The following is a 24,707-nucleotide window of genomic DNA, read 5'->3' as shown; positions in this document are numbered from 1 at the left end:
TTGTTTACTTTCCAAATCTTATCAACAAAATTAAAATTGAATATTATTCATTTGTGAAGAGTGTTCTTTTGAAAAGAAGAAATAAGAGGCACAGGCTGTATTTATTACGTATCAAAAGTTTTTAATGTTTTCAGATTAATCAAAGGGATAAAAATATAACAGTTTGTTTTCACAAAATCTCTATTTTAAAGTATAAAAATGTGGTCAGATGAAAAAGTGCAAATGTGCTTCGGGACCAATAAATATAGACTGTGAAAGTTAGATACACACACGCGCACACACACACAGAGGCTCAGCTGTTGATAACAAAAACAGGCTGCAAAAATCTCTAATTTAAAATAGAATAAACAGTAAAAATGATTAAAATATCAATATAAGTTTCTTCCTGAATTTTTCCACATATCCAAACAAAAAAATTAATCGTTAAAAGACCCACTGCAATGAAAGTTGTTTTTGGTGTTTTCAAAATGTCTGATGATCAGGAGCAGATGAAAAAATGACGTTAGAAAAAGGAGATCGTATTTGTGACGTAAAAACTACAAAGACAAGCTTCCTGCTACCTGCTCTGTCCATTCTGATGGATCCACTTGTAGACGACTAGATCCATGAACTCATCCCAGCTGGCATGTGGATCCAAACTGTACGTCTGGATAGCTCCGATGCTGCTCACCCTTTTTATTGCAAGGATGTTAGGTTGGAGGTGGGATTGGCTGTAAGCCAGCGGGAAAGCACGTAAACGGAGGGGTGATGGGAACTGGAGACGGGGTCGCTTTGCACCAATGATCCCGCCCACAACCCAGAGGTGAGTTTCTAATGAACTACTGCCGCTCTGCAGTACTGTGTTCTAGAAAACGACAGGTTTTTTTCGTTATAGGTTAAAAATTGCATAATCCTAATTAAAAGACCACTGAGAACGATTTTACAACAGATCAAAACGTGATCAGAGTGGGATTTTGACGAAGAATAAAATTGTGAGAATATTGGTTCACAGTAAATTCGTTCCTCTCATTCTGCTGTTTCTGAAACTGTCCACATGCATCTTCAGCATAGTTTTATACGTTTATTGTCCAAAATGAAAAAGAAAAATGGAGTAAAAATTTCAGATAAACAGCGAGGCTTCTTGAAAACGCCTTTGTGCATTTTTAAGGCCCAGTTAGGTGAGAAATGTGCTAAACCTTCAGGAACCATCAGACCGATGCTGCATGTGAGGACGCCTAATGAGGCTCTTTCTAAGAACCACAGTCCACCTGCAGACTTGTTTATCTGGTCACAACAGGCTACAGGCTCCTGAACGTGGCCCTTTGGAGGTGGAGCCCAGAGGCTCTCCGTGGACAGGTTTGTCCGGACCTTCAGCTGGGACTTGCTTGGACCTGGAGGAGGACGACCGCCTGAAGAGTAAGAGCTGAGGACAAAAAAAAGACGTTTTCTTTCTATGCTTCTCTTCCACTTTGAAGAATATTTTAACTACACTTTGTCTCTAAATTACAACAAAGTTTTAGGGCCACCAAAAAATAAAATAGGATTATTACGAGATTTAAAGTCGTAAATGTATGATTTTTCTCTTAAATTTGCAAGATTAAAGTCGAAGTGAGCATATAGACTATACCTACTTATACAGATAAGCTGAATGTATAAAGCTCCTGTTTAATTTTCTATTTTTGTTATGTTTTATGTATTGATTGGTGGCTTGCAGGATCTCTCCAACCCATTGATGGAGCCATCGGTATGACTGTACCTTCCTATTGGAGCCTGATTGGCTCTTGGAGTTAGAGTCTTGCGCCCCATTGGCTGGTCTAGGATCCTCTTTTGCCTTCTCCTCACCAGCTGAGCCGGAGCGCTCGCTGGGATCAGCTGCGGGACTATCCTCACTGAGCATTTCTTCCCTTTTCATCTCCTCAGACTCCGCCCTCGCCGCCTCTGACTGCAAGAAGGATCGTGTTATTTCTGCAAACGGATACTTCTAAAGAAGAAAAGAGTTGGTTTTAGTCGGGCGTCATGTTTACGCTGTTGATCTGGGGTTCCGCCGGCGTTTCTTTCTCCTTTTCTTCAGCATCATCGTCCTCCGAATCCTCCTCTTCTTCATCTTCAACTGGTCTGCATGTCTCCACCACATCCTGTCAGCAACAAAAACACAAATAGTTTATTTTGATTTTTTTTATCACTCGGAATTTCCTGATGTGGGACTGTTGGGTTCATAAGTTAAGGCGCTACCACACTTCTACTAGAGGAACTAAAGGCTGAAACTAGGAACAAAGACAAATGGCAGCAAGCTTTTCTACACACCAGCAAAGGATGATGGGAAAATCTAAACACACAAACAAGACACAAAAGAAAAAGAAAAAAAAAGACAAACCCGTTGTCAGATCAGCCAAAATCCTCCTGCTGCACCAAAGCTAATAGAATTGGACAGGAAAATCTTTTCACAGAAACTTTTGTTTACAAATGTCTATATGTTCTATTTTCTAAAAGATTTTATGCATCTTCATTTAAGTTTACCCTTCAGTTTCTGTTGACGTTTTTCAAGATAAAAGCCATGTGTTTTATAATGTAGAGAATAGCTTGATGCAGTCATTTCATTGTTTTTCTTTTTGGAAAGAAAAACAAAAGACAAAGTGTGGGGGGGGAAACAAATATTTAGCAAAACTGACTGAAATAAAATCATTTTAAAATGTTTGAATTTAAATGGAAATAAAAAGACATGGAGCTGCACAAGGAAATTTCTAGAAAAGTGGGAGTTTGCCAAAGATCAAGGCAGGGAATTGGAGAGGTGTACAGAAAAGATTTTAGATTTCGAGCATTTCACAGAAAAAAAGAGGAGAAAAAAGTTGTTTTTTAAGACACAAGAAAACAAGCTTTTTTTTGTCTCAAAAACTAAAACCAGCGTGTTTTAAAACACAGCAGAAAGCAACAACAAAAAAGGAAATGATGGAAAATGACCAAAATAAGGCCCATAAAGTCAATTCTGATATGTTTGCCTTAGAATTCAATTAGTAACTATTGATTGATGTTAAGCCAAAATAAAACATAAAAACATCAAAGTTTTAGGTGTAAAAAAAAACAAAACCAAAAGTTTCTTCTAGACAAAAAAAGGGGTAAAATACCAACAACAGAACAAAACTGGGTTGTTTTTTGGGTTCAAAAGTGGCACAAAAGACTCACTTCAGGACACACGGGGTTATTTCAGATTAAGGTACTGGGGCAGAACATCATCCCAGAACTCCTCTTCCTCTCCCCCCGTCGGCCCTTTACCTCCCGACCTTCCTCTGCGTCCCGGTGCAGATTTAACATTCTGTCTCTTTGCTCCTGCTGACTTTTTTTTCTTCCAGATTTCTTCCTCTTCCTCCTCTTTTTCTTCCTCCTCCTCTTCCTCCTCATCAGTATCGGAAACTTCTTCCTCTTCAGCTTCTTCATCCTCTTCATTACTACTTGTATTTTGTTCTTCTTCCTCGTTTTCAATTTCTTGCTCCTCCTCTTCATTTCCTTCCTCTTCTTTCTCTCCCTCACTTTCTTCCTCCTTCTCCTCCCCAGTTTCTACCTCCTCATCTTCTTCTTCTTCACTTTCTTTCTCCTCATCCTCTTCTTCTTCCTCACTTTCTTTCTCCTCATCCTCTTCTTCTTCCTCACTTTCTTTCTCCTCATCTTCTTCCTCTTCCTCCTCGTCTTCTTCCTCTTCACTTTCTTCCTCTTCGTCTTCATCCTCGTCCTCGTCCTTACTTTTCTCCTCCTCTTCACTTTCTGCTTCCATGTCATCCTCTTTGGTATCCTCTTCTTCATCTTCGTCGCTCTCGTCGTTCTCCTCTGAGGACTTCAGCGTCTCACGTTCATCCTCCTCTTCTTCCTCCCTCTCTGACCCTTCATCCCCCTCCTCCTCTTCTTCCTCAGTTTCGGTCTCTCTTTTTTTGCTCTCTGTCTCCTGACTCGAGCCCTCTTCTTCTTCCTCGTCCTCTTCCTCAGCCTCTCTGCTCGTGCTTCCTCTCTCCTCACTTTCTGGTTCGGTCTCAATTGCCCCGCTTGTTCTTTCCTCCTCTTCCTCAGCACCGCTCTCATCTTTCTCTTCTTCATCTGCCTCCTCTGGTTGAAGAGTGTCTTCATCATCATCATCATCATCATCTTCATCTACTGTGTCCTTGTCAGAACTTGCAGAATTCTTTTCACTAATATCAGGGCTCTTTCTCCCACTTTCTTCCTCTTCTTCGTCGTCCTCTTCCTCCTGTGCTGCTGCAGAGTTGGTCTCTTCCTCACTTTGGTCCAGACTCAGCTCGTCTTCATCCTGACTCGTTCTCTGTTCGGGGCTGCGCGGCGCAGGGATCACGTTGATGCTGACGGAGGACCTCCGGCTCGGCTCGGCACCGTCGAGGTCGGACTCTTTGCTCCCTGATTTTGTCTCACTGTCCTGCAGGATGCGGCGGCGGCTCTCAGATGGCGAGGGCGAGCTGGAGCCACTCCTTGAGACCATTTCTTGGATGAAGGTGGCTCCTGCTGCAAGTGAGGCGGCTGTGGCGAGCATATGAAGGTCTGACTTCTTCTGAGCGTCTGGTTCTTCCTCCTTATCAGACGCTTTTCGGTTTTTCTCATTCTTTGATTTTTTGGATAAAACCACTCCCTGTTTGGGTTTGTTGATTTTCTCAGAGGAAGGTCTGGAGCTTGCTGAGCTCTTCTCGTCTTCTACAGGCCGTTTGTTCTTTTTAAGCTTGCTCTCTGGACTCTTTCTGGCCTCTAGATTCTGTTTCCTGCCGACGCCACTCGTCTGTCGTTTACCCTGACCTGCTCTGGGATGCGACTCGGACATTGCAGCACTGCTGACGCTGGGAGTTTTCATTTTCTTGGACCTCCCCTGCAGCTTCTCCACCCCCACCATCAGGTTCTCTTTGTTCTTCTTCCACCGCTGCTCGCTTTGAGAGAGCGGAGCGTGCGAGCGGCGCCCTTCCTCCCCGCCACTCTTACGAGACGGAGATGTTGAAGAGAAGCTGCTCTGATTAGGCGGCTGCCTGTTCTTTCTCTGACGCTGCTCTGTTAAAGTCTTATCATGCTTACCCTTTGACTTTCCCCAGCAAAAGAGGGCAAAGAAGAGATGGAAAAGAGGTGGACATTAGAAAAGAAAAGGGATGAGCAGGAGTTAAAAAAAAAGAAAAAAAAAGTCTAGTGTGCTCTCTTCATCAGGCATTTGCGTGAGGTTATTTCTGATTACTTAAACCCAAAAGAAATTTTAATAAAAATGATAGAAAAGAAGCAAAATGTAAAAAGTCGGTTTGGAATCAACCATTGGACTGTTTATGAGAATTGGACCCCTCTCCCCTCATGTTCCAAACAGGAAATACCTACTGGCTCCAAGACGCTGAAATTCTATAGATTTCTATAGAGAAGTAAAGAGCGATTACTCAGTCATATTTTTCATAATAACCATTCTTGCTCTGCTACTCTTTTATTTACATCTTCTTGATAATCATTTTTTCTATATGATATATTTTCTGTAGTTAACTAAACTGACCAATCAGATGCCTCAATAAAAGTATGCGGTCTCATTTTGACCGTTCAAAACGTTTGATTGACAGGTTTCATGGAGCTCACTTTCAAATGGTAGGGGGTGTGGCCTTCCAAAAATCTCATTTATATTTGGTGAGGGGGGTTCCCATAAAAATGTTGACTCTGACTGACTTGGACCAATCACTGCTTAGTGACTGGCTCCGAGATGTCAGCGTCTATAATGCCAGAAAAAGGCACCTAAATTGACTTCCTTTCATTGGAGCCGACTTTTCTATGGAGGATGTCACGCTTACTCATCACAGTTCTCTTAAACAGTCAATGGAATCAGCCCAAAAAATCTGCAGAAAAACTGTTCTCCAATTTAACGTTGACTGCAGTTTTCATTTTCTGACACTAGATGTCACTAAAGTCAAATATAAAAAAATAGAAGAGTTGAACTATCAGGAGTTGTTTTTGCAGTTTTCATTTAACTACTGTTAGATTTAAAAAAAAAAATCTGCAGTTTTTTAACTTTATCAAATGATTTAGATCTGATCAAATATGAAAAACCAAAAGACAGGAAAGCCAGGATAAATTGGAGATGATGACAATGATGTCACGATTGGCATTAAAGTGGGAGTCACCTTCAGTAGTGGAGACAGAGACAGTGTTTTATCTCCGGGGTCCATCTTCATCACGTGAGTCTTTCCAAGAAGAAAAAAAAAAAAGAGATGCTGAAAAAGGTCAGGCTTTTCTCGCCGTTTTGGAGCAGCAGAGAGTGTCAGGATGAACTCCGGAAGGTCTCACCATGTTGAGGAAGTCTGTCGTTTCTCCCAGACCTTTAACGCTGTCGGTGTCCGTCACAGACTCGACGGTGTCGCCCTTCTCGCCCTCGGTCTGCTCTGAAACGAGGCACAGCATGAATGTACCGCCAACACACAATCAATGACTAATTCTCTAAAACCTTATGTTTTCTTTAAAGATCCAATCTGATGTAAATTGTGTTTATAACAAGTTCTGTTAGCATTCTAGCATGTCATGGAGGACATACATAAAGGAAATTAAGCTTAAAATTGCATTTCTGATTTTTTTCTTTATAAATCGTGACAGAAAAGACAGAAAAAAAATGCAGCTTGAAGGAGATTGTGAAGAAAAAAATGCACTGTAAGCTAGTGGGAGAGAAAGAAAACTCTCGGCGAAGAGGAAAGGAAAGGGGGGTGGGCTTGCTCTGAAACCAACAGTCCCGCCCTAAAATTTCTAATGAAGTCCTGCTGCTCTGCAGAAACTGTTCTAGAAAATTTAGGCTAAAATCGACAAAATCATAAATAAAAAGACCACTTTTACAATAGATCAAAAGATGATCGAAGCAGGACTTGTCTTTGGCAAAACACTATAAGATTTCAAAATAAAATACAATGAAAAACTGCTCATAGCGTTAGCAAAAAAATAAAATAGTAGCTAAGTTTTTTTTCAAAAAACATTTAAGGATGATTTTATTCCCCAAACAAACAAAATCAAACCAGTTTAGAAAACAGTCAAACCGAAACATAATTAAACTAATTATATAAATAATACAGAAATAACTAAAATTAAAAAAGAAGTGATTAAAAAACAGTTCAAAATGTAAACGTAGTTACTGCTGATGTACGGATGTGTTTGGTACCCTGCTGGCTAGAGTCCGCACTGCGGTGGCGTTTGTCGCCGTTCGACACTTTTCTGTGGCTGAGTTCGGGTGGGGGCAGTCTGGGTGGGATGGTCTGGCTGAAGACAGGAGGTGGAGGCTGAAGCAAGGCCGGCATCGTGGCGGAAATCGTACGAAACATGGCACCAAAATGGTCTGGAGATCGTTCCTGCTTGACAGGAAGCGGGGGAGCAATTTAAACACTTCCTCAGGATTTGCTGTGTTGATGCTAACGGGAAACACCCTACCCGCTCCCTCCTGCGAACCCGTGCGGAGAGGCTCCTCTGGAGGGTGGAGGAGCTGTTGGTGTCTCCCAGCATGTCCACGTACGGTTTCTCCAGCAGGTCCTGTGTCACGTCGTCGTCCTCTAGGGTCACGTCAGCGTGGCCGGGGCCCCTGGGTCGCGCAAACACGACCATGTGACAGCCGCCGCACGACACCTGGGTGGAGAAGGCACTTCAGAGTCACAGAAAGGATGGATGCCTCTCCACCGTCTGCAGTTTCTGAGGTTCAACTCCAACCGAAGACCAGTTTTTGGTCAGAACCCGCCTGATGTGAGGCTTTGGGAAAAACTCGAGCAGCGAATCTCAACATAAACTTTAAATTGAACGAGCTCTGTGAGAGCGTCAGCTCCTGCAGGAGATTCTAAACAGAGAGCATCTGAAATATTAAGAGTGTATTGATGCTAAAAAACAAAAACAAAAACAAAAAACACGTAAATAGAGGGAAGAAACCCAAACTTCACAATAGCACAATTTTTGAAAAATGTTAAACCATTTTTTTTAAAGAAGGGGGAAAAAAAGTACAAAAAAATGGAGAAAAACAAAAGGTGATCCATGCTTGACACCCACCGCCTGAACGTTGCATTCAAGGAAACGCGGACACAAAGTGGGCTTGAACTGGTTGGTGAAGTTTTCCTCCCCCAGGGCCAGTTTTCCATGTCGTCCATCTCCAAAGGTGTAGAGCAAACCATCGTCTGGGACAGAGTTTAGTTTTTCGGTCATCAGACGGTTCATTAGGATTTTTTTTCCTAGGAGGGCGTGGGGTGTTCACCTGTGATCACAGCCGTGTGGTTTTCCCCGCACGCTACCTGGCACACTCGCCCTTTCTTGAAATGCTCGACCAACCGCGGCAGGCGGGACTCGAAAATGAACGTGCCGTGACCGAGCTGCCCGAACTGACCGAGGCCGAAAGTGAACACAGCGTCATCTGAAAAAACCATGAAAAACACAGAAGTGACTCAACCTCCTCTGGAAAGATGGAGTCATCCCACACTTTGATTCACTTTTTCAAAGCTCCACCTTTAATTTGACTCATTTGACTCATTTGACTTAAAAAAAAGTATTTTTTCCTTTTATCTTTTTTTTTTGTAAAACTCATTCAAAGTATTTTGTCCTTTGACCCTAAATGAGATTTCAATTCGTGTAATGAATTAAAAAAAACAGGATATAGAAAATATTTAACAAAAGCTGAGAATAAAAGAAAACATTTACAAACAAATACAACCACCCCAGAAAGATGGACTTATCCCACATTTTGTATTAGTTTTTTTCCAAGATCTGCCTTTAATCCAACTCCCAAAAAAGTCTGTATAAGGAATATTTTTTATTTTCTGATATTTTTTATTTTTATGGTTTAACATTTTTTAAAATAATTTTATCTCTTAATTATTATTTTTTGTCCTTTTCAGTCAATAAAAGCTTACTATCCCCCTTTCGTAAATTATATTTTAACGAATGCAATAATTAAAAAACAGAATATAGAAACGGTTTAAACAATTTTGAAAAATAATAAATAATTAAAAAATTTCAAAATAACAAAAATAAAAACTGGAATATCAAAATTTAATGAAAATTCTATGAAAAAAAACAGACAAAAAATCTAAAAAGATAATAAAATATAACATAGAAAATGTATATATTTTAATTTGTACATTTTGTATCCTTTTCAGTCACTGAAAGAAAAATGTGATATTTTAGATTAGATTATAATTCATGTAATTATTTAAAAAAGGAATATAGTAATTCTATTTACAAAATTAGAAAATTAAAAAAAATAACAAAAAGAGACTACAATATCTTAAAATCCAAAAATGAAAGAATTGTTTTTAACAATAAAAGATTTATAAAAAAAAATAAATCAAAATTTCATAAAATGTAAACAGGACAATTATGATTTAACTTTATAATTTACAATATTTTAATAAAAACTAAACTAATAATGATATGTCATACAAAAAATGGTGCCATGTGATTAAAAGCTTGACTTTTAAGAGGGGAAATGAAAAACTAACGCAAGTAAAAAATATTTTAGATTTATGTATTAAATTAAACTGAAATATTTAAGAGTTCTGTCTTTAAAAATAAGAATAATACCATTAATATTTACCAAAAAAAAGTTAGTTAAAAGAACATAAATCTCTCCCCCCCCCCCCCCCCCCCCCTTCATGAGTGACCATCTCAGCAGGCTGCTTCGTGCTCACCTGTTAGCGCCACCGTGTGGCCGCCCCCACAGGCTACCTGCTTCACCGCCTCCTTGATGCTCTTCACCCTCTGAGGGACCCGATGCCCAGACAGCTGCTCGGTGCCGAGGCCCAGTTTCCCGCTGTCCCGCTCCCCGAACGTGTACAGAGCTCCGTCCACTGAAGAAAAAGGGAAAAAGTAACAGCTGCACACACCCCAGATTCCATGTGACGTTCATAATTTAAAACTGTTTTAGATATACTTAGATCTTAGAAAAACAATTTAGCAAATCATTATACCCTTATATGAGCAATTTTAACTTCATACAAATAATTTTTCTTTGGTAAAAATTGTAAAAACTAAATCAACCAAACTATTTTTAGTGTTAAATTTTTCCGGTAAAAAAAAACAAAAAAAACTTAAGGTTAGAAAATATAAAAATGATCAGTTAATAAAAAATACAACATCAAAAATTAAGAAATGATGTAAGAAATGTATGATAGAAAATCATTTGAAATATATACAGATTACAGATTTACAAAAATAAACTTAAAATAAATTCTTCATTGTAAAATTATAAATAAGAAAATGCAAATGAAAAATTACAATCATGGTTAAAAAAAACAAAATAACCCAGTAGTCTTTTAATCAGGCAGTTTTAAGGCCAAATTTGAAAAAAAACGTCTGTTTTCTAGGACATGTTTTCTGCAGAGCAGCGGAAATTTATTAGAAATTCTAAGCTGTGGACAGGACTGCTGGTTCATGGTAAGCCTGCACCCACTTCCCGTCATCCATCTGTTTACCTTTTCCCCCGCTAGCTTAAAGCCCCTCACACGCCTACCCCTACATGACCAGAGCAACAAAAATAGCAAGAAGCTCTTTTTTTTAAACCACATTTTTTTATCTGCTCCTGATTCACAAGTTTCTTAGATCTTGACTCCCTTTATCAGAAAAATGACACCAGCACATGTTACAAACAGCAGAGTGGGTCTATAATCACACGTCTGGCAGGACAGCTGCTGAGGGGGGCTCACCCGTCACAAAGGCGGAGTGGTAGTAACCACAAGACACCCAGCTGACAGGCCGTCCCACGCCGACTTCCTGTGGCGAAGAAGCTTGGCTCTCTTTGCCCAAACCAATCTGACCCTCTGAGTTGTCACCCCACATAAAGAGTTTCCCGCTCACTGTGGCGGAAGAGCAAAAACGATCAGCACAAAGGCTACCATGATGTGCAGCAATAAAACAACAATTTTCAGACTTTTCTGGATCCTATTTACTTACAAAGTCATTTTTCAAGTTCAGATTATTACAAATTACACAAAAAAATATGTCACTTGGATTTAAACAGATCTTTGACAGAAAAATATTTATACACCATAATTTAGACATTTCTATTTATTTTCAGTCAAATGTTAAAAGTAATTTAAAAAATATATAAATGTGACATAGTTGTGAAGAATGTCATAAGCAGAAAAACTTCTAAATAATTCAAAATGAGATTTGAAAAAACATTTAAAAATAAAACTAAGATTTTTTTTTTAAATAAGACATTTTATCTGAATTCAGATACTTTTGTTTTGAAAGGTTATATTGTCACATACTTGTTTTTTTAGCCTTGTTTAAAAAAAGGTTAGGGATTAATAAACTGAAGAAAAATCCAGAGTAAGACAAAAGAACTTTTAGAGAGAAGCGTGGTCAGAATGACCTGTGAGGGCGGCGGAGGTGTTGGATCCGGCAGCGAGCATCTGGATCGCTCCCTGGGAGTCAAAGAATTCCACTCTCTGGAAGGATGTCTTTTCTTCCCAGTCGCCAAGCCCCAGCTGCCCCTCACTGTTGCCGCCGCACGCGTACACCTGTCCCTTTGCTGCAACCAAAAAAAAAAAAAACACATCCAACCAAACGCCGCCCTGAAGCAGAGCAGAAATGCTCTGGACAGGCGACAAACCTGTGCAGATGAGCGTGTGGTTCCGTCCGCAGGCCACCAGCTTGATCCGCTCCGACTTCAGGGCTAAAACACAGCAAGAATTCAGCAGCTTTGCAGGTTTAGAATTGAGGAGGGGGCTTTCACATTTACCTTTGACACAGGTGGGCTTGTTGACAGTCAGTTTGGAGCCAAGACCGAGCTGGCCCCAGTTGTTGCTGCCAAACATGAAGAGTCTTCCATTTTCTGTGGACATAAAGAAGCTTCCTTGAATGAAAAACATGGATTGAAGCAGAAGAGGCATCAGCTTCATCCTCAGATCCAATCTGCCAACACGTATCTTTCCCTCTTTGAGTTAGATTTGAAAAGAACCTTTGAAACTTTGAAATTTACGCTCATTTTTTTAAGGTACAAACCTACAAGGAAAGCACAGATTTAAGAAAATAAATCTCATCATTTGCCCCAAAAATTCATATAAAGTTGAATTTTTTTGGCAAAAATGTGTCACAGTTCAGATTTACGAATGCAACAGAAGAGCTCATGCTTTCCTGAAAAGAATGAAAACTCAATCGCACAAGGTCTAATATAATCTAATATCAGCTCAAACTGAAAAAAATTGCTTGCTTGATTATGAAAAAAAACACAGAATTTCCTGAACTGTCTCAGATCTTACCTGTTATCAAAGCGGTGTGCTCATCGCCACAGGCTATCTTGCGGGGGACGTCATTTTTAAGCCAAAATTTGCTGGGAATATTGTCGGAAAATTTGCTCTTTCCAAAAGTAAAAACCGCCCCCGATTCTGCAATAAAAAGAAAGAAAAAATCAATGTTTAATTGTGCTTAACTCGGATTCATTTTTACTCATCATTATTTTCCTCACAATTTACCCACATTTCAAGTTTATGCCTTTGGAAAAATCAATGAGACTCTAGCTTTAACAGACCTTTAAAAATAAAAAAAAATTTGATCAATCGCGTTAGGAAAATCTTATTTTGAAAAACCTGTTTACTTCCTGTTAATTACTTGGATTGGTTTTACTGTACAAACCTGTCCTTAGGTGACCTTTAGTGACATATTGGCTCCAAAACATTAATTAAAAACTCATTGAAACTTCGTATTATGTTAATAGTTTGAGCATCTATGCTTTGTAATGATTTAATCAATAAAAAAATACTACTAATAATAATATAATAGGCATGTGGGTGGAACAAGTATATACACAATCTAAACGTGTACATAGCGGCAACAAAGTGGGATAAAATTTGGTGGTACCCCACAAATATTTTGTCACCTATAAAATAAAGACTTTTTTTTCAAAATTATTCATACACTTCACCCTGTCAAGCACTGTTTTTGGGCTAATATGAAAAAGGATTTGGACATAAACTGTTCATTTTGCCTTTCTTCACCAGGAACAGTGCCTCACCTTATTTGGTATGAGACTAATTTTGTAACACTCTAATTGTGTGTAAATTATACATTTTTCTATTAACATATTGTTTTGGATGATTTATTTAGTGAAAATGTAACACAAAGAAAATGTAGTTATTTTACTCATAGTTATGGCTAGATATGATATACACAGGTGTAAATAAGCTAACAAAACTTAATGTTTTCTGTTTTTCAGAAAGAAATAATACTGTTAAAACGGATGAAGCTTGATTTCATTTGAAACTTTAGATAGTTTTTTTTCAACTTTCTGGGGAGATAATAATCAGTGTCATGATTGAAGTGTGATGGTCATGTGATGGTCTGTATGTACAATATTTGTCTATTAAAATTAGATGAAATCATATTAAAATAAGAAAAAAGGGAAACAAAAAAGCTAAATATAAAAACAATCAATTAATTTACCGATACGTTAAAAAAAATCAGGAAATTACAGTTCCTGTGGACCATTCACCTAACAGAAAATTTCTGAACATTCAATCCTTGCATCCAAAAACTAATTAAAGTAGTTTTACTGATTTGTGTTGGTTTTCTGGCTGTACTTTATATTCTTTTACACATTATTTATGCAGACAAGCAGATCTTTCTGTGTTCTCTTATTTTGAAAATCCAAATTTAGAAACATCAAAACTTTCAACTGGATGGATGTCCTTCCAACAGAATGTGGGGTGTTTGGTGAAAACAATGACTAATTTCTCAAATTAAGCACGTTTGAAACAACTGTGATAGGTTTGGTGTTGGAAAATGGTCATGCCGCTCTCTCATGAATACTGTGAGATTTAGAAAATTAAAAAAAAAATAAACAGGAAGAAGAAGGAACCACAAAATTCTCCAAGAGGTTAATATAGCCATAGAAAACCAGAGATGTAGCCAGCACACGAATAATTGATACATACAGCTGTGGAAAGACATTTTGATGATGATGATGTATATAAAATTACCACCCAAAGCAGAAAATTGTTTTAGAAAAAAATTAGCTAACTTTCTAAAAACTCAACAGCTTTTTCCGGACAACACATTGCTCTCAATTTAGGGTTAGCATCCGAGCTAACTCAGAAACGTTAACCCGCGTTCGCACCGCTTACCCACATCTACTTTAATAAGTGAAAACAGTTTAGCCGTGATGTTAGAGGTAAAAACAAACAAATAAAACAAAGGCGCTGTCTTTTTTTTTTTTTTTTACCGGGTATGTCGTCCTCCGAGTCTCCTGCCATCACAGCGGGTCTTTAATCCGCTTAGCTTGGTTGCTGTGGACGAATTGTTGTGTATGGTGACCACAACCCGGAAGTAAACAAAACTTCTCCTAGGCTACAAGAATGCCCGCGTGACACCTTAAAGGGCTGGCTTGCAGAGATGCAGTTTTTTTTTAATGTTTCGAATAGGTACAGTACATGAACATACTTTTAAAGCAATTAAATTTTCTTTACTTTCTCAATACATTTATTTTTATTTGAATTACGCTTTTTTAACAGACAGGCCTATCTATACCTAAAAAAAATGATATTTTTTTTTGTTTCAGTATAAAATATTGCCTCTTAGCTTATTTAAACTGGTTCAGAAACCTTTAAAAAATTGACAAAATGTTATTTCGACAAGTAATATTTATATGTCAGTAAGAAAAGGTCTGGGTTTTTTTCTATTGTTTTATATTTGTAGCTTCCAATTTGAAGTGTTTCAAAATAATCAACTATGTCATTAAAAAGATTCTAGTGCCATTAGTTTGTTTTGTTGCTTTGCTCTTAACATGTTTTCCCCCAAAAACATGTAGTGTCGTTTATTTAAAAGTTACAGTTTGGTTTGGGCTGAAAAAATGACAATGATTTTTAGAAATCGGTATAGAAAAATTTTAAAGTTTTGCTTTGTGGTCTGAAAAAAACAAACAAACAGACCTGCAATTCATTCACAAGGTTGTTGTTAGTGCTTTACAAAAAAAAATAAAACAACTAAAAGCACAAAGACAAAAATAACTCACAACAAATCACAATAAAAACACTTAGGTTACTTCATGGAAAATTGCAATTGAAAGGGCCTAAATTGTGCAAAATCAACTTTAATTTTAATGTTGGACATATTTCACTGTTACAATCGGGCATTGTGAATTTTTGGATACACGAGGTGTCTGTTTGTATAAACTCCTTTTGTACTTGAGGCTAAACTTTATTTCTATTAATTACATTTGTAATATAAAAAATAGTTCAATTTCTGTACACCGAAAAAAAAGGAAAGACAATGAACTGCCTAACAAATGTTACCACAAATTTATTAAATAAGTGTCGATTTTGCCACAAATTCAACCACAAATTATACTAAACGAAGCATTCAGACTTTGAGATTTTAATACAAACTCCACCTCAATCAAGCAAATTAACCAACCATTAACAAGACAAAAGAATACATATTTTTGAAAGTTTGTAAGTAAAGGTGGACAATAAAAATGTTTAAAAAGTGTAATTTTACTCAAAGGAGAAAGTGCAGTAGATTCCCCAATGGTCACTGGTGTATCGGCCACACTTAAGCCTCTCCAGCCCGACTAAAGCCATGCTGTGGGGTTCCATGCGTGGGACCCCGTCTTTGACAGCCCGCCGCAGGTATACTCGGTCAAAGCGAAGGCGATTTTTGAAGCGCATCTCCTTGTTTGTGTTGGCCCAGGTGTCCCAGGTGTAGCGACACTTTTCTGGCTCTCCCAGCTGCTCCCAAAGGTCACAGATACTTACAGGAATTTCCACTGTGGCTACCTACAGTAAAACGATCAATCATGAAGCCTCTGTAATGTGCTTAGACTTTATAGACATTTTTGTATTTGCATTGCTTTTTTCAATTTGGGTACTTTTAATTTATTCTTTTTTACTGAAAATACGGTATAATGAATTCAGTTTGTTGCAAGTTTATACAAAGCAAGAAACGTTTTGGAGACAGCCCCTACTGGCTATGAGAGGTAGTGCATTTCGTAAAAATACCACTTTCATCATAGTGGGTCCTTAATGCCAATTTGCCCTTTAAGGAAAGCTTGGGATTTGGTGAGGTTATACAGAGTCAACATAGCAAGAAACCTTAAAAAATGTTTTACATTCTCCAAAGCAACCAATCAGGGACTCAGTCTTTATTCAATTAACAATCCTGAAGCAGTTAGGGATCTGAAACTGCTGCAGCACCTTTGGACTAAAGAACAGGACACGCTTGTTGCTGAAATTCCAAAGACGGCTCAAACCTCATAGTCTCGCAGGTTGGTATCTCCTCCAAACAGCACTGTAAAGTCATCAGGAGCCATACTCATCCGTTTTATTACTGCGTTGAACTGCCTCATCCGCTCCCCTGAGTTATCTTTACAGCTCTCAAAGTGAGATGTCATCAAACAGACCTTTTGACCCCTGAACATCACCTGAATATCACACAAAAGTTACAATAATCTATTAAAAGCAGTTAGGTTCACACAATAGAACTTTGTCACAGACAATTCTGCACAAACCTGAGCAATGAGCAGGTTCCTCATCATGCGACTGTACCGAAAAGGAAGTATCTTACTGTCCAGCAGTGTTACGCGAGTCTTCTTCAGGAGCATTGTGGTGAAGTAACCGATCTCACCCCCTGCCAGTATGAGCATACAGATGTATTCATAGACCAACACGTTGCTGGTAGGATCTCATTCCGTGCAAGACTGTTTGCTTGTACCCTCAATGAAAGTGTAGTTGGTGGCCAGTCGTTTGTGCATGAAGCGAATGTAGGGCTGGACCATCTCTTGCAGAAGCACCACATCGGGAGAATATCTGAAACAAATTTTATTCACTAATAGATGCCTTAAATCAGTGGTCTCCAATCTTTTTCAAGTCACGGACCGGTTTATTGTCAGACAATATTTTCACGGACCGGTCTGAACCAAGCAGAAGATTGACCTTGATCATTTTTAGCTTCTGGTTTTTTGAAAAAAACTATTTTTCACATCAAGATGCTAAGATGCTTGATGAGTGTGTACAGATGACGAGGATTCGGTACAGGAAAATTGGTGATTTGTAGAAGTTGTTTCTCATTTGTAAAAAATCAATAAAGCAACATTCCAGTTTTTTTTCCCTTTCATAAAATATTATTTTAACACTGAGAAGTCAACCAAGTCTCAGATCAACTTTCAAAACATGATTTATTGAGTATTTATTTTTAACAGATGAACGTTTTAAAGTTTAAAGATGCCTAATTTACCATTAAACTCCGTTTTAAACGTTTCCTCAGACCAGAAGCATCTTCAGGTCAGCAACTTTATTTGACTGAATCTTCATCCTCTGTCAAATGTTTTCTGCTGGTTTAAATTTTGTGATGAAGATGAAGACGTCAAACCGGACGCTAACTATTTTACCACGTTCGACTAAGGTGTGATGAATAAATAAAGCAAAAATAAAATAACACAACCGTCGCAAAACTGGTATTTTCTAAATATAATAATAAACATGAATGTCTGCAACTTTATTATTTCCATGTGTGAAACATTCGAGACCCAATCGCCGCAGCTTCTGGTCCGTGGGAACAAGAACAACTGGAAGAAAACTCCAGGTTTTGTCTGTAAACAGCAGCTTAAAGTTTCTTTAAAGTCGAAGGCTCTTCTTTACGACGGAGTTTTAGGGCCTCTTTTCTCCCCAAAGAAACTTTCCAAATACGTTTTATTGTTTGTGTGTATGCTTTTTAGCTTTGAGTTCCTACTTTGCATTCCAAACAGCTGCTTATAGTCACGTGACGCGTTAAAACACACAGATGTGGTGAACAGAATCTGGTAGTTTTTCTAAATAAAACTTCCGTCAGTAACGGGAAAAACAAAAAAGGAAATAATCAAACTAAGTAAATAGTTAACGTATGCATTTGCAATCCGTCTGCGGAAGGGGCCCACGGACCGGTACCGGTCCGCGGCCCGGGGGTTGAGGACCACTTCCTTAAATGATCAACGCCCTAAGGACTCACTCCAGGATGTATGAACAGAGCCCTCTGGCTCTCTGTGGCTGCTCCTCTCCATCCAGTCCATCAATATTCCAGGTGAGAAGCGACAGTTTGTCGTCTTCTTCAACTTCTGTTTTTTCTTCCCTGCGAATAGAAGCTTACTCAGAATTTTAAGGGTTGTGGAGCATCAGGAAACAATTCATCAGTGGTGCCAAAGTCAGTTACCTCTCCACAGGGGCTTTCACCTGGGTGGCGTTTGTGGAGCTGCACGGTCCTTCTTCTTCCTCCATATCACCCTTAACAGCCTGACACAGAGCTTTGTTGACACTCTGGATCCTAGACTGACGTCATTCGGATCTGCTGCGTCAAATCAGCGGCTCCCGAATTTTTATTTCACTCGCATTCTCAGCTTTACGGGAACTAAGCAAATACGCTGAAATCCATCATCATCACTGCCAACTTTAAATCCATTATTTATTCACCCACATCCAAGGGCGGAGACATTTCAGAGTTTCGTTTTCCAAAAAACCAACACGTGTTTCCAGTGTGACTGGTAAGATTGTTTACTGGCTTGACACCAGTGATTGTTTTGCACGGTTTATTATTTATTGGTTCAATAGTCTGTTGGCTTAACACAGGAGTGTCAAACTCATTTTCACCGAGGGCCAAATCAGCATAGTGGCTGTCCTCAATTTAGGGCCAGATATAACTTATACATGTAACTAAATGTAATGAAAAATAAATGTAACTATTCCTTGATGTTAAAAAATACGTTATTTATTTATTATAACTGTTTTAAAGTGGCAATTAAAGTTGCAAAGAAAACATGTTTGTTTGTTACTTTAGCAGAACTCCTTTTATATTTGGACCGCTTATTAAAACCCACATAACTCCATTAATGAAGGATCAAACTGTCCAAGTGAATAAAGAGAAATAACATAAAACTGAGCTGCATAGATCATGTATTACATTTACATTTTGTTTTGACATTTTTACAATGTTACATTTTGTAACATTTTACAAAGAAGGCTGCACACAGCCTTGCATCCAACTGATGGTTTGATGACAACAATTTGTCAGCAAACACACAGAAGACCTGCAAACACTGAATAATTACAAAAGCAGCTACACTTAAATAATATGTAATCAACTAAAGAAACATTTTATTTTAAGAAATTAAAACCTTTTATGCTCTCGTGGGCCACAGAAAATAACATGGCGGGCCACATTTGGCCCCCGGGCCTTGAGTTTAACACATTTGGCTTAAGAGCTGAAGTTTGCTTTATGTTGGATATTCCAGTAAAACTTTTAAAAGCCAGCAAAAACTCACTGATTTATTCATTATAAACCATACACACAGTTTTAATAGCATTGAAAATATTTTTTAAAAATACGTAACACAGCCAACAATAACTGGAGGCATCTTATTAGAAAGGGAGAAAAAAAGGGGGGTGTACATGAGGGGGGATAGGAGACAGTGTGGTGGCAAACAAAAAAGCACACATCTGCACTCTGTCCTTGTCCTGGCAGAGTACAAGTGTAGACAAAGAGACTCCACCGAACCAGAGATTAGGTTGGTGAAGTTTCTCATTCATGCAGGTGATGTTGTCCTGAAGTTGAGTCATGGATTTGGACTTAAAATCTTCTCTCTTGAAACATTTTTCCACTTATCAATGTTTATTCATGTCGGTGAGATTAGAGCTACCAGAAAAAAAGTCTACACAAAGACTAAAGAGAATGTTCATGGATGTAGTGAAGGAGGACATTAGGGTGGTTGGTGTAAATGAAGAGGTTGCAGAGGATACATACCTGCAAATGATTTGCTGTAGTGACCTCTACAGGAAGCTGCTAAAAGACAAAAAAGATTTTAAGTCCATATTAACTGTTAAAAGTCACTGTTTTACATGTACCATCCTAGTCATACGTGTCAGAAACTTTATAACAAGGAATTTAAAATTCTGCATATATATATTTTTACATATGTTTTCATATTTGTGTCTTTGTATCATAATTTTCACTTAAAGATTATTGTTTTGACTTTATTTGATTGGCGAAATGTAAACTATTTCTAATTTCTACAAATAAATTATTTCTTACCTTAATTCAAATACAATAGCAAGGCTAATGTGGAGGTATCGTTAAGATAAAAAAGAATAAAAATCTTTGGTGTTATTGTTAGGCGGAACCTTATCACAGCGTTCGTGTTGCACGTCGGCTCCGGACACAAACACTAAGTGTCAACAACCGGCTACAGCGCTGCTCCTTTTTTGACGCGTTGGCCTTTTTTATTTAAATGTCGGGCCTTTTTTCCTGATTTTACCCATTTATTCCTAAGAATTTTACCGTCTCTTGTGGTAAGGCAGAAAAGTACGTTCTCAACTCTTAACTTAAACTCGGGCGCGGAAGTAAGGGGGTCATTTAGTTTTGAATGGCGAGTGAATTGTATACAAATTAAAGGGTGTTTCTATGTTTGTTATTTTATCGGAAGCATAAGCATTTCTTCGTTTTTTATGTTAAAAAAGAAAGGTCGGAAAACTAAAAGTTGTAGGTTTTACTATCTGGTGGGTCTCTGTGTCTACTACTGCAGAGACCCGGATCTCCCTTTTAAAAGAGCCTGATAAGTCTGTAAACATTTTGTAGTCACTGCTTTTGTTTGTTTATGACCTCCGAGTTTGCGTGACTCAGCTTTCTTTTTAGACTCCCTAACGAGATTTTTATTTTATTTTATTTCCCAGCAAACAGGAGCTGCCGCCGCGGTCTGCAAGCTGGTGATTATGCGGCGTCTATAAAAAGGCGGCTGATACAGAACTGAGTGCAAATTTTGGATTCCTTTCTGGTGAGTGATTAAAAAAAAATGACACAGCGGATTGATGCTGACTGGAATCACCTTACAAAAACAGCAACTAATTTATGCTTTCCCTAAACCTGTATTTTGAAAATTTATCTTTAGAAATATTTTATTCTGGAGGCTTTTTCTCATGAACACTTTACAGTAGTATTAAACGTATCTGCACTTTGCATGAGAGTGGACCAACTATCTGTGACTGTGAAGAAACATCTACATATTCATCCTCCCACTAACAAAAAAAAAGCAAATTCTTAGTAAATACTCCCACCATAAGCATAAAAGGACACTTAAATCCATAAGGAAAATTAATTCTGGATATTGGGGGACAGAATTTTGACGTCAGTGATTTCTTATTCTGCTAGTAAACATATTGTGTGTAAAATAAAGAAAGAAACGCTTTATTACTCAAGTGACAAAGGAATAACAACCTGAAGTTAACCAGAAATGCTGTGTGTTAAACATGAACAAATTAAGTGCATCATTATCTTGATTCAAATGCAAAATAAAGAAAATGCTAGAAAAAGCAAAGGTAGCCTAATGCTTGAACTAACAAACAACGAAAAATACACATCAGATTGTCATTAAAAGGATGTTATTTTATATTGCACTGAATTATATAGTAAACTAGTCAAGATGGTACTTGGGATCCTCGACTAAAAGCAGAAATTGTACAACTTAGACTAACTTTAACGGTAAGCATAACAGAAACGTGTTTAGAATTATAGAAAAAGCTTTGATGACAGCTTAAAACTGAAATTTGTTTGTTTTTTAACGATATGGTGGTATATCCGGTTCCGGTCAAGGTCTTAAGGTTCTGGATGCTGATATCTACATCCACGTTTTCTTGAAGAAGTCTGTTAATGAAATGTGACTACAATACCCAGAATCCCTAGAGGGGCTAAGACACAGGTGACTTGTGGGAGGGTTTGATAGGAAGTTTTTCTACTGATCTGTGTTGTAATATTTTTCTCTGCAATAACTGGCCACTTCAGATAGTGTAACACAATAGCTAAGTCAAACTTTATTGACAGAAACTGTCAACATTATTCAGTTGGAATACAAAGTACAAAACAATACTCTCACTTTTTCTGTTCAATATGTTGTGCTTACTTAAGTTTCTGCTGACAGTACCCACAATTCTTGAACAATTCGTCAAGCGGTGCGGCTCCATAGTTTACCAAAGTCATGCTAAAACATTTTCACGCATTTTTGGAATGTTGTGTACTACAGAAATTTCTTTTAGAGCCAGCTTGGACAAGGAAAATAAAGAAAAGTAGATGCATCAGAATGGAGCTGAGCAGGAAGCTTGTTGCCCACTCAGCATATTTTCTATGTAACAAACACAATCTCTTTTTAAACTATAATTTTTTTGTCTGCTCCTTATTCACAACGATTTAAATAAACAAATACTCTGAAATGCAATTTTGAGCTTAATTGTCTTTCTATATATCAACTATCATCAGAAAAATGCCACGAGAACATGTTAAAAACACCAAAAACACAGTTTTCATTGAAGTGGGTCGAGGGTAGAAATTGATTTTGTGCAGGACAATTACCCAAATGTAAACAAACTCTGAGCAAGCCATCACATGTTGAACCTGTTAGACACAGAAAATGCAGGCTTCTGGTGCTGTAAAGTCTGAAAAGATTCGGCAACTTCCTGCTCCATGTTTCCCAGCATCCATCCTTTGAAACTCTGCTCTGTCTGTAGTGATGGACACCAGCTGCGCTTCTTCTGAAGATGTCCTCCTCCAGCGACCTTGGATCCCGATCTGTATAGACGGATGCCAGTTTCTGTCCAAAAGCTGGTTCGGCGAAGCGTCCTACCGTGTCCTGCTGACGGACATGCGCTGCGTGTGGGAGGAGACGATGGACGCGGCGGCCACCCAGAGCCGAGCACAGGAGCTGAACCGGCGTCTGCGAGCGTCGGTCACGGCTTTTTTCTCCCACCTGTGCGAGGTGGCGCAACCCTGTCTGTTGGGAGGCAACGGCAAAGCTGATGGAGGGGCTAAGATCACCGTGACCCAACTGGCGGCAGACGGCCTCATCATGAGGCTGAAAAGTGAGCTAGCCGGGCTTCCGTTTCACTGGGAGTTCCACTGCAGTCCAGCTCCTGTCTCTTTGGTGCGAACAGACTTCAACTTTAGCAGGTGAAACTTTTGTGATCTTTTTTTTTAAACATACATCTTTCTTTGCATCTCAGGTGTGTGTGCAGCTGGTGCGCCCCCTGCTGGGCATGAGCCGCCTCTTGCAGTTGCAGGTGGATCAGCTCGGACGTCTGCTGGTGAGGAAAGACGCAGAGATCCAGGACTACAAGGAGAATGGAGCCACACTTAGCAGAGGTATGAAAATGTCTTTGAGCTTTGTTTGATGACATCCGGGATCCAGGATTATTTGTGATCTCACAAATACACTGGGGGAAAAAAGTATTTAGCCACCAATTTGTGCAAGCTCTCCTGCTTGAAAAGATGAGAGAGCTCTGTAATTCTCATCATAGGTATACCTCAACTATGAGAGACAAAATGAGAAAAAAAAATCCAGATAATCTGATTTTGTCTCTTATAGTCGAGGTATACCTATGATGAAAATTACAGGCCTCTCTCAACTTATTTAGTGGGACAACTTGCAGAATTAGTGTCTGACTAAATACTTTTTTGCCCTACTGTATATGAAAAGCCAGGAAAATGTGTTTTTGTGTACTATTTTGTTTTTTTACTTCAGTGGTAAGAGGAAAAGAATTACTTATTACTTATTAAGTAATTACTTATTACTTAAACTTATTGTTTCTATAGTGGAACTCAGTTTTAGTTTTTGTCTTTCAACAACCCAAAGATTCTGATTAAAATTTTTTTATCTAATCGTGGAAATCACTTTAGAGAAAAAGTAGAAATTACTGCAGACATTTAGAGAATTAAAGTAGGACATCAAATATAAAAAAATACACGACTCATTAAGTAGTGAGTCGAGAAGTAATATAGTGGTTTGCCATTTTTTGGGTATTTTCCAAATGTACAATTCTGAAATTCAGTATCCTGGAAATTTGCTATAAGTATCTGCAAAAACTAGAGTCCATCGATGCTCACTTGATTAGCAGATATACACCACAATGCAATGCGTTAGAACCATTTGTCACTTGAAAAAATTATGTATTTACATTTATTTTTTAGAAATCATCCGAGTTTCATCTTTAGAGTCATAAATAGTCTTTGTAAAATGTTCATATTTATTTGGTTTTTATTTTGGTTAAAGGTGATGTCATATTTGCTGTTTAAAAAAGAGGAGGCATTTGTCTATAATAAATTAAAATCCAGAGCACTACAATGTCAATTAGGGGAGAAGCATACAGATTGCATCTTTTAATTTGAAAGGGAGCTCAGCCGCAGCAGGAAGTCAATTTCTGGCTGTAGATTGTTAAACAGAAAATCAAGTGGTCTTCAGATTCATTTTACAATCAAAAATTGAATTTTTAAAATTTTTTCTCTCTTGTTGAGAGCTGAAAAGACACATTAAAAGCCTTTTTTTTCCTTCTTACTTGTAAGACAGAAGATTCAGACAATCAGCAGAGACTCTGCAGCTTCAGTTTGTTTCATTTCATTTGCCCTCTGACACTGATGTTCCATCAATGGATCTTTGGTGCAAACACAAGGGAATCCACAATGTAGGTGGATTTAATAAAAATTACTAACCATGTTTTTTAGACCATAGAGCGCACTTAACCCTCTCACATCAATGTTGTGGCGAGGCGCAATAAAACCCACTCTTGGAACTAATGTAACTCTTTGACAGTTTATGTAGTTTTTGTAATTACAACAAGTTCTGGCGCTACTTTTAAAGTGTTGCATATTGGAGCAAAACTGCTTTTCTCTGCTTCTGAATCGGTCAGAATTATAGAAGTTGTGCAGTCGATTTAAGACCTGTAGTAGTCAAATAACGACCACTGTTAAAGGAGTAAATCCCTGATTTTCTT

General features: G+C 38.2%; 4 protein-coding genes across 8 annotated transcripts in view; 1 reads left to right on the top strand and 3 right to left on the bottom strand.

The window, feature by feature from the left end:
- Window positions 1-100: 100 nt before the first annotated feature.
- Window positions 101-14,317, bottom strand: rpgrb (retinitis pigmentosa GTPase regulator b). Of its 2 annotated transcripts, XM_078933660.1 has the most exons (16): window positions 14,159-14,317; window positions 12,201-12,326; window positions 11,681-11,773; window positions 11,552-11,614; window positions 11,312-11,470; window positions 10,641-10,790; window positions 9,627-9,785; window positions 8,198-8,353; window positions 7,996-8,120; window positions 7,393-7,584; window positions 7,127-7,313; window positions 6,271-6,365; window positions 6,108-6,167; window positions 2,004-2,114; window positions 1,736-1,921; window positions 101-1,402 (listed from the first exon to the last, which is right to left on the bottom strand). In XM_078933660.1, exons 1-16 carry the CDS (start codon window positions 14,187-14,189, stop codon window positions 1,268-1,270), a joined length of 2,028 nt encoding a protein of 675 aa, XP_078789786.1. In that variant the 5' UTR covers window positions 14,190-14,317; the 3' UTR covers window positions 101-1,267. The 2 variants fall into 2 exon arrangements, with proteins under 2 accessions (XP_078789786.1, XP_078789792.1); XM_078933666.1 differs by lacking the exon at window positions 6,108-6,167.
- LOC144984630 (uncharacterized) lies at window positions 3,046-5,645 on the bottom strand. Its single transcript, XM_078933677.1, has one exon. The coding sequence runs from the start codon at window positions 4,856-4,858 to the stop codon at window positions 3,176-3,178; it is 1,683 nt and encodes a 560-aa protein (XP_078789803.1). The 5' UTR covers window positions 4,859-5,645; the 3' UTR covers window positions 3,046-3,175.
- Window positions 14,318-15,210: 893 nt separating the features above from the next.
- LOC101169669 (tyrosyl-DNA phosphodiesterase 2) lies at window positions 15,211-20,249 on the bottom strand. Of its 2 annotated transcripts, XM_078933885.1 has the most exons (8): window positions 19,990-20,249; window positions 19,702-19,740; window positions 18,118-18,197; window positions 17,917-18,036; window positions 16,645-16,739; window positions 16,442-16,560; window positions 16,184-16,354; window positions 15,211-15,710 (listed from the first exon to the last, which is right to left on the bottom strand). In XM_078933885.1, the coding sequence occupies exons 3-8, from the start codon at window positions 18,180-18,182 to the stop codon at window positions 15,429-15,431; spliced, it is 852 nt and encodes a 283-aa protein (XP_078790011.1). In that variant the 5' UTR covers window positions 18,183-18,197; window positions 19,702-19,740; window positions 19,990-20,249; the 3' UTR covers window positions 15,211-15,428. The 2 variants fall into 2 exon arrangements, with proteins under 2 accessions (XP_078790011.1, XP_023805515.1); XM_023949747.2 differs by lacking the exons at window positions 19,702-19,740; window positions 19,990-20,249 and having other exon boundaries at window positions 18,118-18,340.
- The window catches only part of nhej1 (nonhomologous end-joining factor 1), a 33,480-nt gene continuing 27,193 nt past the window's right edge, over window positions 18,421-24,707 (top strand). The window contains exons 1-4 of one of the 3 annotated variants that reach the window (XM_023964607.2): window positions 18,421-18,445; window positions 20,628-20,728; window positions 22,452-22,864; window positions 22,944-23,082. In XM_023964607.2, the coding sequence (XP_023820375.1) occupies window positions 22,454-22,864; window positions 22,944-23,082 (550 nt within the window). In that variant the 5' untranslated portion in view covers window positions 18,421-18,445; window positions 20,628-20,728; window positions 22,452-22,453. Of the gene's footprint in view, window positions 18,446-20,109; window positions 20,260-20,627; window positions 20,729-22,451; window positions 22,865-22,943; window positions 23,083-24,707 lie in introns of those variants that run through there. The other 2 variants (XM_023964604.2, XM_020708195.3) reach the window with 2 other exon arrangements.

This window comes from Oryzias latipes, chromosome 2 (assembly GCF_053564925.1).
Source record: "Oryzias latipes strain Hd-rR chromosome 2, Olatipes_Hd-rR_3.1".
NCBI classification, from domain to species: Eukaryota; Metazoa; Chordata; class Actinopteri; order Beloniformes; family Adrianichthyidae; genus Oryzias; species Oryzias latipes.
The sequence above is the reverse complement of the archived record's forward strand: the minus strand, read 5'-3'. Positions and strand labels throughout refer to the sequence as shown.

What these genes read in the sequence shown, in the direction of transcription:
- LOC144984630 (XM_078933677.1), bottom strand. Translation starts at nt 4,858, where the DNA reads ATGGTGGGGGTGGAGAAGCTGCAGGGGAGGTCCAAGAAAATGAAAACT.
- rpgrb (XM_078933660.1), bottom strand. Translation starts at nt 14,189, where the DNA reads ATGGCAGGAGACTCGGAGGACGACATACCCG. An exon ending in CCACACGCTCATCTGCACAG is followed by an intron (nt 11,471 to 11,551) that starts GTTTGTCGCCTG and finishes TTTTGGTTGCAG; the next exon opens with CAAAGGGACAGGTGTACGCG. An exon ending in CCACACGGTGGCGCTAACAG is followed by an intron (nt 8,354 to 9,626) that starts GTGAGCACGAAG and finishes TGGTTTTTTCAG; the next exon opens with ATGACGCTGTGTTCACTTTC.
- LOC101169669 (XM_078933885.1), bottom strand. Translation starts at nt 18,182, where the DNA reads ATGGAGGAAGAAGAAGGACCGTGCAGCTCCACAAACGCCACCCAGGTG. An exon ending in GTGAAAGCCCCTGTGGAGAG is followed by an intron (nt 18,037 to 18,117) that starts GTAACTGACTTT and finishes TTCTATTCGCAG; the next exon opens with GGAAGAAAAAACAGAAGTTG. An exon ending in CCAACCTGCGAGACTATGAG is followed by an intron (nt 15,711 to 16,183) that starts GTTTGAGCCGTC and finishes GTTTTACTGTAG; the next exon opens with GTAGCCACAGTGGAAATTCC.